The sequence below is a fragment of the Dipteris shenzhenensis genome, chromosome 4 (assembly GCF_047967505.1).
Source record: "Dipteris shenzhenensis isolate YYH24624 ecotype China chromosome 4, Dip_SZ_1.0, whole genome shotgun sequence".
NCBI lineage: Eukaryota > Viridiplantae > Streptophyta > Polypodiopsida > Gleicheniales > Dipteridaceae > Dipteris > Dipteris shenzhenensis.
Window position 1 is genome coordinate 28,153,142 of NC_141599.1, and position 16,838 is coordinate 28,169,979.

General features: G+C 44.1%; 1 protein-coding gene across 2 annotated transcripts in view; it reads left to right on the top strand.

Annotated features, from left to right (window-relative positions):
* The first annotated feature begins 567 nt into the window (after nucleotides 1–567).
* The window catches only part of LOC147902677 (HEAT/U-box domain-containing protein), a 167,833-nt gene continuing 151,562 nt past the window's right edge, over nucleotides 568–16,838 (top strand). For both annotated transcript variants that reach the window (XM_087373689.1, XM_087373690.1), the window contains exons 1-2: nucleotides 568–759; nucleotides 12,768–12,876. In XM_087373689.1, the coding sequence (XP_087229815.1) occupies nucleotides 704–759; nucleotides 12,768–12,876 (165 nt within the window). In that variant the 5' untranslated portion in view covers nucleotides 568–703. The remainder of the gene's footprint in view (nucleotides 760–12,767; nucleotides 12,877–16,838) is intronic.

Consider the following 16,838-nt stretch of genomic DNA (forward strand, 5'->3'; position numbering starts at 1 on the left):
TAGTGTTTAACAAAATGCATACATTACTACTCTACAGGCCCGAACTTTGCTTAACTTCACAAGCAACATCAACCACTACTCATTTTCAACCAAATCGAAGGCAATCAATATTTGTAGTAGCAACGTACTGAGTCGAGGCATGTAGCCTCGATACGTTCTTAGAACACATTGGACAAATACTACAACAAAAACCAATGTCCTACCCAAAATTCATGCTGGGTGATTTGAACATCGAGATGGCTACAAACTAGCAAAACTTATGGAGCAACGTAAACAAAACACTTACAAAATCAAATTGATCACATTTGGACAAACACACCCACAAGAAGCAGTTAGTTCGGGACAATAGAGGCATATTGGACAGACTATAACCCAGTGCACATGGCCTACGAGCTACCAACACGAGTATTGTCATTCAGGGCAGCATGCTGCCAAGTACCTAGAAGAGAGCGACAATAAAAGGTGCAGGAAAAAAAGGAGGAAGGAAAATGATAAAAAGTGTATTTATTTGGTTAATATATATTTGATAGATGAAGAGCAATCCAAGCAACAATTGTTTGGTTTCCCTTGTAGCTCCACTGATTTTCACGTGATCGGCTCAACCCAAGCAACAATTCTTTGGTTTCTCTTGTTGCTCAGCCTTGTACGCCAGCTTCTAGTACCTTCATTTGATCTCCCCTTGTGACAGATTTAGTTTTCTATCATGGGACGGCAAAAAGGCGATGCGAATCGGAGCAAAAGTCAGCCTTCTAGCAGCAGGTAGCTGTCGATACGATTCTTTCATATGCCTTTTTGCCTGTGATGCAGTCTACGCTCTTGCTTTGGAGAATGGGTATGGTAGGCGATGCTGCCTTAAGCGTATATCTCCATTCAAACATTTGGAAAAACTGCGAGAAATTGTAGAACGGGCGTGTGCAACACGTTTGTATTTCTCACCCATTTTGGCGTCTACGACGATGAAAGGAGTTCTATTTAGCTGTTCATCGATCTTGTGACGTTACGATCGTTGCTGCAACTTGTAAATGAGCATATGCTGACTTACATGAATAGAAGCTCAATGCTGAAAAGTATACGTAACGAAATGAAAATTTTAAATCATTCTCACCAATACGATGGAACTGAAACATTGACGCTGCTGAGCTTTAGTATTTGTTGATGTGTGGCCTCAGCAAAATGCCTCATTGATGCGAATCCCACTAGACAAGACTCATAGTCCCAATTTTTCATAAAATTTGACGCAAAGGTAGCTCACAAACTTCTAATCTTATACTATAGCTACAACAATATACGTCGTCATGCACGAGGGAATGCCTTATTATTGGATCTCAAATCTTTTGGTAAGGTGCCAAAGCTTGTACAACTCGTTTGGACCCTAGAGGGAGGGCCTTCATATTGGGTGGTGGTAAGACTATGGAGGAGCATTAGAATAACCTAAATAAAATCTCAAAATTGCTTAGGGAAAATCAGCTTTTCCTTAATGCTAAAAAGAGTGAGTTTTTCAAGGAAGAGACTAATATTTGAGTCATGCGGTAGCCTCTAAGGGTGTCATGGTGGACCCCAAGAAGACTAAGATCATCAAAGAGGGGCCTACTCCCAAGAATATTCATGAGATGAGATCTTGTCTGGGCACATGTAGCTTTTCGGACTTCTACCCAAATTGCTTCCCCTCTTATTAACCTTTTGAAGAAAAAAGCAATCTTTTTATTCCCAGGATGTGATACATCAACTAGCATTTGAAAGCCTAAAGGAAGCGTTAATCTCTGCCCTAGTCTTAGTGCTTAGCCTTGAGTCGAAAGTGTAAAAACAATATTTAAATTACAGCAACGAGTAGATGAAGGACTTGATGGATTTTCATTGGATGATGGGTATCTCTTGTTAGGAAAGTATGTATGTGTACCTAAATCTTACCAAGAACTTATTATGAGCGAATTACATTTAGTCTCTATGCAAACCATAGAGTTATTAGAGGCACCATGGACAATGTGGAAAAGTATTCCCGATATCAATACCTTTGTTCAAATGCACAGTATGTCAAAAGACAAAAAGTGACCTGGATAAGATATCGGGATTACTTAAACCTCTTCCTTTTCCAACTGAGAGATGGGAGAATATAACCATGATTTTGTCTCAAGGCTCTTCATCGACCTTTTTAGTGTTTTTGTGCATTGTGTCAGGTGCTTTTAATAGCCTAATTTACTCAAGTTAAATTCATAGAGTTTGCTTTCTTTCATTGCACCACGGTCGTACTCACTTGTAGGGGCAGCCATGTCCGCCAGTTTGGGACGTTCTTGCAAGAAGCTAGCCACATCCGGGCTTCTGCTCTCCTGTGACAGTTAACCTGGCACCCAAGCGTGTTGAGGAATAACTACCTGATAGTGATTCACTGGTACATTAGTTTTTAAGGCAAGTCTCTCCTATGATTCGACCTGTATGTAGGTGGAGTTGTTAGAGGCGTTCTCCTCCATGCTTCATGCCACATGGTACATTTCTACAGTTGGGCCAGCAGATCTCGCAGCAAATTGGCCAACAGCTCAATTACTGGACAAAGGCAAGCGGCATATACCCGAGCATGGGGATCAGTCCGATAGCCAGGATGCATTCTCCACACCACGCAGGGGTTCTATGACAGCCCTTCAAACCGTTTCCGTTGGAGCAAGCGCTTCCCAGTATGGGGATTATCTTGTGTCACGATCTGTGACGTATTCCTTTCTCTATATGGATGGTTTGATGAATGGACACTTGTGGAAGGGTATGCCCTTTCGACGAGACACTTCCTATGAGGCACAACCCTATGCCCTTTCGACGGGACACTTCCTATGAGGCACAACCCTTCACAAGAGACATTCTATTGAAGAGACACTCTTATTGTAATGTACCCTCTCATCAAGGGTCACACCCTTCACAAGGGGTACACACCTCTTCATGCACATACACTTTGGAGTACACACCTTTTCATGTGTGACTCTTCACTCTCTATATAAGAGAGGCCCAATTGTATGGATGACACACTCTAGCTACACTACAGACACTCAAGCAATACAATTATTCCTTGTTCTCTGCTATTTCAGTCTCCTTTCTGTTCCTTAGCACATTTCTAAATATAGTAAATATAGGATTTCTTACAGTGGTATCAGAGCAAATTTCACTCTTGCCTGTAGGAAATGCCCCCCACCTTCTAGCGCCTATCTGATACATCTCTTTCCGCTAGAAGGATATCCGTGCACATTGTGCATGGAAGAGATGGAGAGAATGAGCGTAAAAATTTTTAGCGCCAACCCTGCCTAAAGTCATCAATGGCCTCTCCATCTCCCACACATCACGAGTTGATGTGAATGGACACGACAAAAATCGTGTCTTTTCAGGGCTGTCCCAAAACCAAGGGACGCACCTTTTTCACCATCGGACACACCTTTTGATGAAGAGTTTTGACTTCTCACCCAAGGGATACACCCCATCGTGGAAAGAAGGACACACCTCTTCGTGTGGGGACACCCCTTTTAAAAACAGGGTCACACCTCTTCATGAAAAGGTACACCTACTCCAAGGGTCACACCCCTTCGAATAGGCACACCTTTTGGTACCAAGCACCTTATAAAAAGGGTACCTAGTGGGGCTAAAAAGAAAAACCCAGCCCCATACCTTAGGTCTTACCCTAGACTACCCCCGGGTTAATTAAACCCATCCTTTAATTTTTGGGCAACCACCCAACCTAGGCAGCCACAAACGAAAAAAAAAGGACGATCCATTTGACGGCCGTACGGATTTGTCACGTAGGCTCGCCTCCCTTGACCGTACGGATTCTGGTCACGCAGGATCTGCCATGTCTCCACGCCATCTGCAGCCCCCCCCGGCCGGTTTGCTGCCCTGGTTTCCTGCCAGTCCTGCAGCGCTTCCCAGTATGGGGATTATCTTGGTGTTGAGGAGGCATTCTCTGCACCTCTGAGCACCCTCTTGTCGGACTTGAGGACATCCTACAGTTTTGTTGGATTAGGGTTGGTCACCTCCCCACCTGTGAGCCCCCAAATGAGGAGTACATTGGGGGGGTGGACCATAGGATAAAAGCAAGGGTTTGGGGCTGCCACATGGGCAGCAAATAGGCTGCCGTGTGGACAGCAAAGAGAGAAGGTATGTTAAAACCTTCTTGTTAACTATTCCTTCCCTAGCGCAATCACGGGCGATGGCAAGTTATTAGTCCACCCAGCCAAACTCTCAAGGAAGGATTCGACTCATTTCGTAATTCATCTTGATTATCCCTCATCCTTATCCTTGAGACCCCAATCTCCCTAGATAGTTCCTGGCCACATGTCACATTTTAGGCCCTTACTTAGATGCATCCTTTTTCACCCCTCTCTTGGAGTTCCCCTTTAAAACAATTGCCCCTTGGCAATTTACATATTAGATGCACCTAGGCCCTAGCCCTATTAGAACTATCTAGTCAATGCCATTACGCCCTCACCTTGGACCTTGGCAGTTACTTCTCTTGACCATTTAATTACGCACATTAATTATTACAAAAGTTGGCCATCTAAGAGAAAATGCCCACCGATCTATCCGAGGTCATGCTATCTCGGCTTGAGCATAACATTGTGTTAAAACCTTCTTGTTAACTATTCCTTCCCTAGCGCAATCACGGGCGATGGCAAGTTATTAGTCCACCCAGCCAAACTCTCAAGGAAGGATTCGACTCATTTCGTAATTCATCTTGATTATCCCTCATCCTTATCCTTGAGACCCCAATCTCCCTAGATAGTTCCTGGCCACATGTCACATTTTAGGCCCTTACTTAGATGCATCCTTTTTCACCCCTCTCTTGGAGTTCCCCTTTAAAACAATTGCCCCTTGGCAATTTACATATTAGATGCACCTAGGCCCTAGCCCTATTAGAACTATCTAGTCAATGCCATTACGCCCTCACCTTGGACCTTGGCAGTTACTTCTCTTGACCATTTAATTACGCACATTAATTATTACAAAAGTTGGCCATCTAAGAGAAAATGCCCACCGATCTATCCGAGGTCATGCTATCTCGGCTTGAGCATAACATTCCTTCCCTCTTCAAGCATCAGCGTCCTCGATGATGAAATCTGGGAATGCTCTCCGCAACTGGTACACGGATTCCCAAGTAGCTTCCGATAGAGGCTGACCATGCCATGCAACCAACACCGTGGGTATCTTTCGATTTTGTATTTGCATTGTTCCTTGGTCCAGGATTCTTGTTGGTTTGCGCCTTGCAATATCCTCTATCTCCTGATACAAAACCACACCTTCGATTAGTGAGTCACCAGTATGTAAAAATTTCTTTAAGCGCGAAACATGAAAAACCGGGTGCACCTTACACCCCTGTGGCAATTCTAATTTATAGGCTACACTGCCTATTCTCTTCAGAATTAACCACGGCCCACAGTATCGAGGTGATAACTTAGCACACTCTCCTAAAGTCAACGACTTCGAGTGCGAAGGAATTCTGAGAAAAACTTTTTCTCCTTCTTCAAATACTCTTATAGACCGATTTTCATCCGCATACACCTTGGCTCTATCCATAGCCTGGCGGATATTAGCTCTCGCAAGTGCTAGCATCTCCCGCATCTGAACTACAAAGTTCGCGGCACTAGGCACTTTCTGAGGTACTCCAACTATAGTCGGATTGGCTGGTCTATAACCATAGTTCAGCTCAAACGGACTGAACCCAGTAGATGAATGTTTTCTATCATTGTAGGCAAACTCCAACAATGGCAACCACTTGTCCCATGTATGTTGCCTCAATGACACATATGCCCTCAGCATATCCTCTAAAGTCTGGTTGACTCTCTCCGTCTGACCATCCGTCTCAGGATGATCCCCACTACTCATTCCCAACTCCGTCCTTAGTGTCTCAAATACCGCTGTCCAAAAATGACCGGTAAATCTGACATCTCTGTCTGACACTATGGATCTAGGCAATCCATGCAGACGAAATATATGTCTAATAAACAAATCCGCCACTTGCGGGGCACTAACAGACTCTCTAGTCGGAATGAAGTGAGCCATCTTGGTTAGACGATCAACCACCACAAGGATAGAATTATACCCTCCTTGTGTTGCAGGTAACCCTACAATAAAGTCCATGGAAATGCTCTCCCACTTACTTAGTGGTACTTCCAAGGGCTGTAAAAGTCCGGGTGGCTTCACCCGCTCGGCCTTACTTACCTGACACGAGAAACACCGTGTCACATATTCATGAATATGCTTTTTCATCTTTGGCCAAAAGAAATCTCGCTTCACGAGATCATATGTCTTCTCGACTCCTGGATGTCCCGCACACGGGCTATCATGGCATTGTCGAATGACTCTCTGCCTGAGATCATTCTGACCAGGTACTACAACCTTGCCATTTCTAACTAGCATACCATTCCTTATGGTATATCTTGCATAAGTTTGGCCTTTTCTGGATGCCAGGTCATCCTTTTCACTTTCCCCGGGTTTTAACACATGAGCCTTAGGCCATAAGCTCTGGACAAACTCGTCCACCTTTTGAGTTTCTCTGATCTCGGTCATTAGAGCACTCTCTAATACCGTGAAACTCAGGTTGTGCATAATGCGAGACAACGCATCAGCCACCTTATTGTCTTTTCCTCTTCGGTACCGAATCGTTAGATTAAACTCCTGCATGAGCTCTGCCCACCTAGCTTGGCGGCCCCTCAAGTCAGGCTGTTTACAGAAATGTTTCAGAGTATCATGATCCACATCCACATAAAACTCTGAACCATACAGATAATGCCTCCATGTTTTCAAAGCATGGATAACAGCATACAACTCCAATTCATGAGTTGGCCAATTCCTTTGAGAGGGAGAAAGCTTCTTGCTTTCGAAGGCTACTGGCCTTCCCTCTTGAAGGAGAACTGCTCCTACCGCAATGCCACTTGCATCGGTTTCTAGGAACAACGGTTTCTGGGGATCAACTATTTTTAACACCGGTCCTGAGACCACAGCTTGTTTTATGGTGTTAAAACTTTCCTGTTGATTCTGTCCCCAAATAAAAGGTACTTTATCTGAGGTCAGATCAGTCAATGGCGATACTATTTCGGAATATCCTTTGATATGCCTTCTATAAAACTGGACAAATCCCAAAAATGATCGCAACGCGGTCAGACTCTGAGGGATTGGCCAAGTTAGTATCGCAGCCACTTTCTTCGGATCCATTTCTACCCCCTGTGGAGTAATTATGAACCCTAAATACTCAAGCCTAACCATACACAGTATAGTTTTCTTTTTATTCACGTAAAGACTGGCTTTCCTCAAAGTACTGAACACTATCCTTAAGTGTTCACGATGTTCAGTAACACTTTTATTGAATATCAAGATATCGTCAATAAAGTGTACTACGAACTTTCCGATATACGGACGTAGTAAATCGTTCATAAGCATGACGAAGGTCGCTGGAGCATTGGTAAGTCCGAAGGGCATTACCAAAAACTCATAATGACCAAACCTGCTTCTAAAAGCGGTTTTATGCACATCCTCGGCTCTAATCCGGATCTGATGATAGCCGCACTTAAGATCTATCTTGCTGAAAATCACGGCTCCATGTAATGCATCTAGCAAATCATCAATCCGAGCCATCGGATACCTGTGCTTAACAGTGATATTATTCAATGCTCTGTAATCTATACAGAGGCGAAACGTATCATCCTTTTTCCTCTTTAATATCACTGGTGAAGCAAAAGGTGAGAAACTTGGTTGAATCTGCCCCAACTTGAGGTATTCTTCCAGTTGTCTACGCACCTCCGCCTCTTCAGTAAAACTCATTCTATAGGGAGGTCTATTTACAGGTTCTGCCCCCGGGATCAGTTCAATCTTATGCTGAACATTCCTCTCTGGAGGTAACCCATAAGGTAGTTCATCCCTAAAGCATTCAGAGAACTCCTCTGTTATAAGATTAGCCAGCTTGGCCATCTCCCCACTTTGCGTAACATCAGTGCTAGCCGAAGACTCATCCACCGGCTCTACCGATGCGGTGCAAAGGTACAAAAACTCTACTTGAGCCTTTCTGATTTCCATCACGGAAACCAACGGTCCCTGAGGTATATCTTTTTCACCTCGCAAGACATAAAGCACATCATTCATCTTGAATTGATATACGTGCTTTTTCCAATCAATGGCTGGATTCTTCCTAGAATGCCACGCCATTCCCAGGGCTATATCCGCATGAGCAAGCTTGGTCATTTCAAAATCAAGCTTCTCAGTATAGTCCTGAATCCGAAGCTCCAACTGGGTAACCCTCTGGTCCCATACTTCAGTTGAACTTCCGTCTGCCATCCTGACTGTATACGCATAGTCAGATGGACTTGTCTTTAATTTCAGCCTCTTCACGAGCTTGGAGTTAATCACATTGTGGGTTGACGCTGAGTCAAACAACACAATGACATCATGACCGGCTACTTGCCCTTCCATTTTAATTAACTCCGTATCATTGAAGGCTGTATACCCCGTTGCTGCGGGCTTAGATAGGATGTTATCAGGTGCACTCGTCACTAACTTAGCAACAGATACACATAACAAACAAGGTACTAACCTCTGAGAAGGTCCCGCCAGTTGCATCTGCATAAGTTCCGCACTGGGACTCTCCTGCATTTCCACGTCGCATTCAGATATTATCATACTAGCCGTGCGACGATCTTTGTTCAGTGGTCTACGAAGGACTTTAATCAACGGACGGTCAAGCTTGGGACAGCGCAGTTGGTTCGACGGTCGAACGAAGAATAAATCGGTTGGCTCTGATACCAAGTGTTAAAACCTTCTTGTTAACTATTCCTTCCCTAGCGCAATCACGGGCGATGGCAAGTTATTAGTCCACCCAGCCAAACTCTCAAGGAAGGATTCGACTCATTTCGTAATTCATCTTGATTATCCCTCATCCTTATCCTTGAGACCCCAATCTCCCTAGATAGTTCCTGGCCACATGTCACATTTTAGGCCCTTACTTAGATGCATCCTTTTTCACCCCTCTCTTGGAGTTCCCCTTTAAAACAATTGCCCCTTGGCAATTTACATATTAGATGCACCTAGGCCCTAGCCCTATTAGAACTATCTAGTCAATGCCATTACGCCCTCACCTTGGACCTTGGCAGTTACTTCTCTTGACCATTTAATTACGCACATTAATTATTACAAAAGTTGGCCATCTAAGAGAAAATGCCCACCGATCTATCCGAGGTCATGCTATCTCGGCTTGAGCATAACATTGTGTTAAAACCTTCTTGTTAACTATTCCTTCCCTAGCGCAATCACGGGCGATGGCAAGTTATTAGTCCACCCAGCCAAACTCTCAAGGAAGGATTCGACTCATTTCGTAATTCATCTTGATTATCCCTCATCCTTATCCTTGAGACCCCAATCTCCCTAGATAGTTCCTGGCCACATGTCACATTTTAGGCCCTTACTTAGATGCATCCTTTTTCACCCCTCTCTTGGAGTTCCCCTTTAAAACAATTGCCCCTTGGCAATTTACATATTAGATGCACCTAGGCCCTAGCCCTATTAGAACTATCTAGTCAATGCCATTACGCCCTCACCTTGGACCTTGGCAGTTACTTCTCTTGACCATTTAATTACGCACATTAATTATTACAAAAGTTGGCCATCTAAGAGAAAATGCCCACCGATCTATCCGAGGTCATGCTATCTCGGCTTGAGCATAACATTCCTTCCCTCTTCAAGCATCAGCGTCCTCGATGATGAAATCTGGGAATGCTCTCCGCAACTGGTACACGGATTCCCAAGTAGCTTCCGATAGAGGCTGACCATGCCATGCAACCAACACCGTGGGTATCTTTCGATTTTGTATTTGCATTGTTCCTTGGTCCAGGATTCTTGTTGGTTTGCGCCTTGCAATATCCTCTATCTCCTGATACAAAACCACACCTTCGATTAGTGAGTCACCAGTATGTAAAAATTTCTTTAAGCGCGAAACATGAAAAACCGGGTGCACCTTACACCCCTGTGGCAATTCTAATTTATAGGCTACACTGCCTATTCTCTTCAGAATTAACCACGGCCCACAGTATCGAGGTGATAACTTAGCACACTCTCCTAAAGTCAACGACTTCGAGTGCGAAGGAATTCTGAGAAAAACTTTTTCTCCTTCTTCAAATACTCTTATAGACCGATTTTCATCCGCATACACCTTGGCTCTATCCATAGCCTGGCGGATATTAGCTCTCGCAAGTGCTAGCATCTCCCGCATCTGAACTACAAAGTTCGCGGCACTAGGCACTTTCTGAGGTACTCCAACTATAGTCGGATTGGCTGGTCTATAACCATAGTTCAGCTCAAACGGACTGAACCCAGTAGATGAATGTTTTCTATCATTGTAGGCAAACTCCAACAATGGCAACCACTTGTCCCATGTATGTTGCCTCAATGACACATATGCCCTCAGCATATCCTCTAAAGTCTGGTTGACTCTCTCCGTCTGACCATCCGTCTCAGGATGATCCCCACTACTCATTCCCAACTCCGTCCTTAGTGTCTCAAATACCGCTGTCCAAAAATGACCGGTAAATCTGACATCTCTGTCTGACACTATGGATCTAGGCAATCCATGCAGACGAAATATATGTCTAATAAACAAATCCGCCACTTGCGGGGCACTAACAGACTCTCTAGTCGGAATGAAGTGAGCCATCTTGGTTAGACGATCAACCACCACAAGGATAGAATTATACCCTCCTTGTGTTGCAGGTAACCCTACAATAAAGTCCATGGAAATGCTCTCCCACTTACTTAGTGGTACTTCCAAGGGCTGTAAAAGTCCGGGTGGCTTCACCCGCTCGGCCTTACTTACCTGACACGAGAAACACCGTGTCACATATTCATGAATATGCTTTTTCATCTTTGGCCAAAAGAAATCTCGCTTCACGAGATCATATGTCTTCTCGACTCCTGGATGTCCCGCACACGGGCTATCATGGCATTGTCGAATGACTCTCTGCCTGAGATCATTCTGACCAGGTACTACAACCTTGCCATTTCTAACTAGCATACCATTCCTTATGGTATATCTTGCATAAGTTTGGCCTTTTCTGGATGCCAGGTCATCCTTTTCACTTTCCCCGGGTTTTAACACATGAGCCTTAGGCCATAAGCTCTGGACAAACTCGTCCACCTTTTGAGTTTCTCTGATCTCGGTCATTAGAGCACTCTCTAATACCGTGAAACTCAGGTTGTGCATAATGCGAGACAACGCATCAGCCACCTTATTGTCTTTTCCTCTTCGGTACCGAATCGTTAGATTAAACTCCTGCATGAGCTCTGCCCACCTAGCTTGGCGGCCCCTCAAGTCAGGCTGTTTACAGAAATGTTTCAGAGTATCATGATCCACATCCACATAAAACTCTGAACCATACAGATAATGCCTCCATGTTTTCAAAGCATGGATAACAGCATACAACTCCAATTCATGAGTTGGCCAATTCCTTTGAGAGGGAGAAAGCTTCTTGCTTTCGAAGGCTACTGGCCTTCCCTCTTGAAGGAGAACTGCTCCTACCGCAATGCCACTTGCATCGGTTTCTAGGAACAACGGTTTCTGGGGATCAACTATTTTTAACACCGGTCCTGAGACCACAGCTTGTTTTATGGTGTTAAAACTTTCCTGTTGATTCTGTCCCCAAATAAAAGGTACTTTATCTGAGGTCAGATCAGTCAATGGCGATACTATTTCGGAATATCCTTTGATATGCCTTCTATAAAACTGGACAAATCCCAAAAATGATCGCAACGCGGTCAGACTCTGAGGGATTGGCCAAGTTAGTATCGCAGCCACTTTCTTCGGATCCATTTCTACCCCCTGTGGAGTAATTATGAACCCTAAATACTCAAGCCTAACCATACACAGTATAGTTTTCTTTTTATTCACGTAAAGACTGGCTTTCCTCAAAGTACTGAACACTATCCTTAAGTGTTCACGATGTTCAGTAACACTTTTATTGAATATCAAGATATCGTCAATAAAGTGTACTACGAACTTTCCGATATACGGACGTAGTAAATCGTTCATAAGCATGACGAAGGTCGCTGGAGCATTGGTAAGTCCGAAGGGCATTACCAAAAACTCATAATGACCAAACCTGCTTCTAAAAGCGGTTTTATGCACATCCTCGGCTCTAATCCGGATCTGATGATAGCCGCACTTAAGATCTATCTTGCTGAAAATCACGGCTCCATGTAATGCATCTAGCAAATCATCAATCCGAGCCATCGGATACCTGTGCTTAACAGTGATATTATTCAATGTTTGTAAGAAATCCCTATCATGCACGTTGGAGTCATGGTTTTCAACCTTGTTGTTTTACTGCACTGTGCATTTGCTATGATGAATTTAGCTATCGTTTGAATTTACCTCAAACAAATCTTGAATCTTGAATCTTTACTGGTTAGCGATAAGCTAGAATCAAGTGTGCTTCTGCCACTTCTTTGCCTCCTTTTTTATGTCTCCCTCTTTTTCTATTAAATGAAAACCGATGAATTATGTGAACCTTTAAAATTTAAATTTAGTATCATTCCTTTGTATTCGCTACTAGCTTGACACCACCTTGCAACTATTTTTTATCTTATATAAAGTATGTTACTTGGAACACATATGCTGATGCGTCTCACCCTTTATTTTTTTGTTATCTTGATTTGGACATTTGATTGACGTAAAGGTGATTCTTTTTTAACGTTCTACAATTATTATTGGTTTTTTCAAGGGAAGTGATAACATTGATATAATTGTGGCGGTGTTTTTTTAGTATGGCAGCTTCATTAGTAGAGAAATCTCAGACAACGTCAATTGGATTTGGTGGATATGTCGGAAGTTCTCGCATTGGTATTGACTATCAAGACAAGGACAATCATGTGGTAAGGTCATAGTTCCCATGAAAGTTATTTTATTCTAGTTGTTGAAAATTTATTGCTAAGTTGTTATATTATCATAGAAGGCGCAAATGCTCAAGCTTGCATCACAGTAGGATCCCTTCCTCCTCTCCTCCCTTTCTTGATCCAATTCTTCTCTTTGTACGGCTATATTTGCTCCATTTTTATTGCAAAATTGCAAACAAAAGCATCAAGAGTGTTGGAGTTTAGGTGGTCACCTCCCCATCTGTGAGCCCCGAGGGCATGGGGGAGGTGTTAGGCTAGGTGCCATGTGGGCAGATGTTACGCTCTAGCCGAGGTAGCATGACCTCGAAAGAATCAGTTGACATTTCCCTTAAGGATCTACGTTTGTAATATATTTGTTTGCGCTTCATGTAAATGATCGGGAGGGAATTAATGTCAAGGTCCTAGGTGAGGGCTGATAGCACCAGACTAGGTGGATCTAAGGCTAAGGGCCTAATGCAAGCAATGTGCCTAGGGGCAAAGAAAATTAAAGTATCCCAAGAGAGGGGTGAAAAGATGCATTAGGAAAGGCCCTATGATGATGACATGTGGCATCTAGATCCACCTAGGGAGATGGGGCTTGTTGGAGTTAGTGAGAGAAGGAGAAAAAAACCTTCACATGAATTTTTGGATTTCGATTTCTCTGTGAGCTCTCACGCTTCAGCAAGGTTGGCTGGGAGGATATTCTGTGGTGCTACTCTCGTGATCTGCTGTAGTAATTAGGAAATGAACGTATCAGTTGGTATCAGAGCCTACAGGTTGAACGAGGGGATTGCATAGGAGGAGAACGAGCTGGCAGAAAGAAGGATTTCAGTCAGCGATCGGCTTTTTGTAACGCAGACAACGATTTGAATTTACTGCGCATGCTGGACCTGACCGAATTGAGTACGACGAATGAAGGCGAACGACGGGTCTATTAGGTGGCCCTGTTCGTGAGGCTGAGCCGTTGATGGACTGCTGTGTATCCCTGGTGAAGGAAGACTTTGAAGAACGTAATGTTTGGTATCGGACAGTAGACTTGAGCGCAGGCATGGGATGCGTGACTGTTCGTGGGCTTAACGGAGAGGTCTGATCGGCGCTGGCCTACGCAAATAGCGTGGAATTAAAAGATCTACGAAATTGAAGCTATACGTGGCGATGGGCGACGCACGGGGTTCGTGACAGTAGTGGGAGTTTCGAATTGGTTTCATCTACAAAACTTCATCGACGAAGGAACGTCCGTCTTGCTTATGGGAACCCTGCTCCGATTTTGGATGACTCAGCCGCTCCATGACTGATAGCATCGGGTGGCAGGAGCGAACAGACCAGGGGGCTTTCGACATCATTTGCTCCTGTTTTTGTCATTTTGTTTTTTCCCCCCTGAACATTAGCTTGTGTGGAATATTCAGCTTGCATGAAGGGATAGCCAGCCCGTATGTAGGCTTATGGTTTAAAGCAGGGTCAGATTATGCTTGTGCATATGCCTTTGTGATAAAGTCAGTTTGATGCAGGAATTTCCCTAGTACAGGGAGAGTGGTTTGGGGTATATTGTGATATATGCTTGTGTCAAATGCCTAGTTAGTGTGAATCTGGGATTGTAGGTATTTCCTAGTATAGGGAATTGTGTCAGAGTGCCAGTATACTGAATTTTGTCAGTTTGTAAGTGCAGTGTTTTAGCGGTGTTATAAAATTAAAAAAAAAAAAAAGAAGCAAAACACCCATTGACCTGAATGGAAGCAGAAGAAGGAGCTTCCAGGAGGGACCCTGGTGAGTTAGGAGTCCGGCCGACCCAGCAAGTGTCGCGCCCAGTAGCTCACACCTTATCTGGCAGGATTGCATTACTTGAGAATGCCTTGCAGCAGTTATTAGTGCAACAGTAACAGGCAAATGCAAGGCAGTCTGAACTTAGAAGAGTGATACACAGGATGTTTGCCAGACCTTCTCGAGATGAGAAGGGAAAGGCTCCAATGGAACCGGAGTAATGGAACCGGAGTCTAGTGTCCATACGGTCGAGCCTAGAAAGGCTAAAGTACCTAATATTGCCAATTATAGATCGGAAAAGTATTCTGGTTGGATGAATGACCGTAGTTCTGATGTCATTGAGACCTGGTTACACAAATGGAACGAGGCGTTCGCCATTTGTGAAATCAGAAATGATATCAAGAAAATCCGCGAGGCCACCCACATGTTTAGTGAGGCAGCGGATTGGTGGTGGATTAAACAACAGAAAGATGGTATTGCATCCACTACCTGAGAGGGGTTTAAAAGGGAATTTAGGAAACACTTCTTACCTCCTGACGAAGCATCCCGAGCTTGGGATCAATATAGAAACCTTCGTCAGAGAAATTTGTCAGTGGCAGAATACACTGATAAGTTTCGAGAGAGCGTAATGAAGGTTGATGAACCCCTACCTCAATCAATCCAAGTGATAGATTTCATATTTGGATTGAATGATCGGATTAAAATGGAAGTTCGGGCTAAGTATGCGAACACGTTGGATGATGCAATAGCCATAGCGCTGAACTATGAAGATGCCAAGGGCAGCAGGCCAAGTGGGTTTGCGCAGGTGGGAACCCAATATGGGTACTAGAAGAAATCTGGGTTTAAGAAGAAGTGGATTAGTAAAGGGAGTGGTTCTCAGCCGAGTGGTCAAGCCAAGCAGGCGAAACCAGCTGAAGCTCCTAAATCAAGTACCACCATTGGAGTGAAGAGGAAAGTAACACCAATGGCAGCCCGGGCTTAGTCTAAGTCTCCCTTAAACCCAGAGCAAAGAGAAAAAGCGAGGAGAGAAGGCTTGTGTTTTGGTTGCCTTCAGCCTCATCAGTGGAAGGATTGTCCACGAAATAAGGATCGTCGGATGGCTGAGATGGTAGTCTCAGAATGCGACGTGGAAATGGAGGGAAGTCCCAGAGTGGAACAGATGCAGATTCAGCTAGCGGGATCTTCTCAGAGGTCAGTACCTTGTTTGTTATGTGTGTCTGTTGCTAAGCTAATAACGAGTGCACCTGATAACATCCTATCTAGGCCCGCAACAACGGGGTATACAGCCTTTAATGATACGGAGTTAATTAAGATGAAAGGGTAAGTGGCCAATCATGATGTCATTGTGTTGTTTGACTCGGCGTCAACTCACAATGTAATTAACTCCAAGCTCGTAAAGAGGCTGAAGTTAAAGACTAACGCATCTGACTATGCGTATACAGTCAGGATGGCAGATGGAAGTTCAACTGAAATATGGGACCAAAGGGTTACCCAATTGGAGCTTCGTATTCAGGACTATGCTGAGAAGCTTGATTTTGAAATGACTAAGCTTGCTCATGCAGATATGGCCCTGGGTATGGCGTGGCATTCTAAGAAGAATCCAGCCATTGATTGGAAAAAGCACGTATATCAATTCAAGATGAATGATGTGCTTTATGTCTTACGAGGTGAAAAAGATATACCTCAGGGACCGTTGGTTTCCGTGATAGCAGGGAAGCTAGGGAATGCTTCAAGCCTCCTTTCAACAAAGGGAAGAAGCGTGATAGGCCAGGTTCTAATTCGCTGTCCCGTGAGGAAAGGAAAGCCTTGATGGAGGCTAATAAATGCTTTCATCGTAAAGAAGAGGGCCATATGGCACGGGATTGCCCAAAACGTAAGCAAAAAGGGAAAGTGGATGATAGGTAAGAGCAAAAAGGCAAGAAGCCTAAACCATCTGCAGCATTAATGCTTGATGTTATCAGTGAGCAGCCTAATGATGATGCTACAAAGCTTTGTAGGGCATGGGGCAGAGTCAGGGATTAGATTTCATTGATTTTCTTTGACCCAGGTGCTCATGCAGGCTTTATTTCTCGTGAATTGGCAGACGAACTTGGAATCCGCGCAGAGGAGATGGGGCCTATGAGTGAAGCAGGATTAGCACTCCGGTTACCCCTATCATTGGAAAGCTCCGATTGCATATATAGAGCTTTGTGGGACAGCGATGA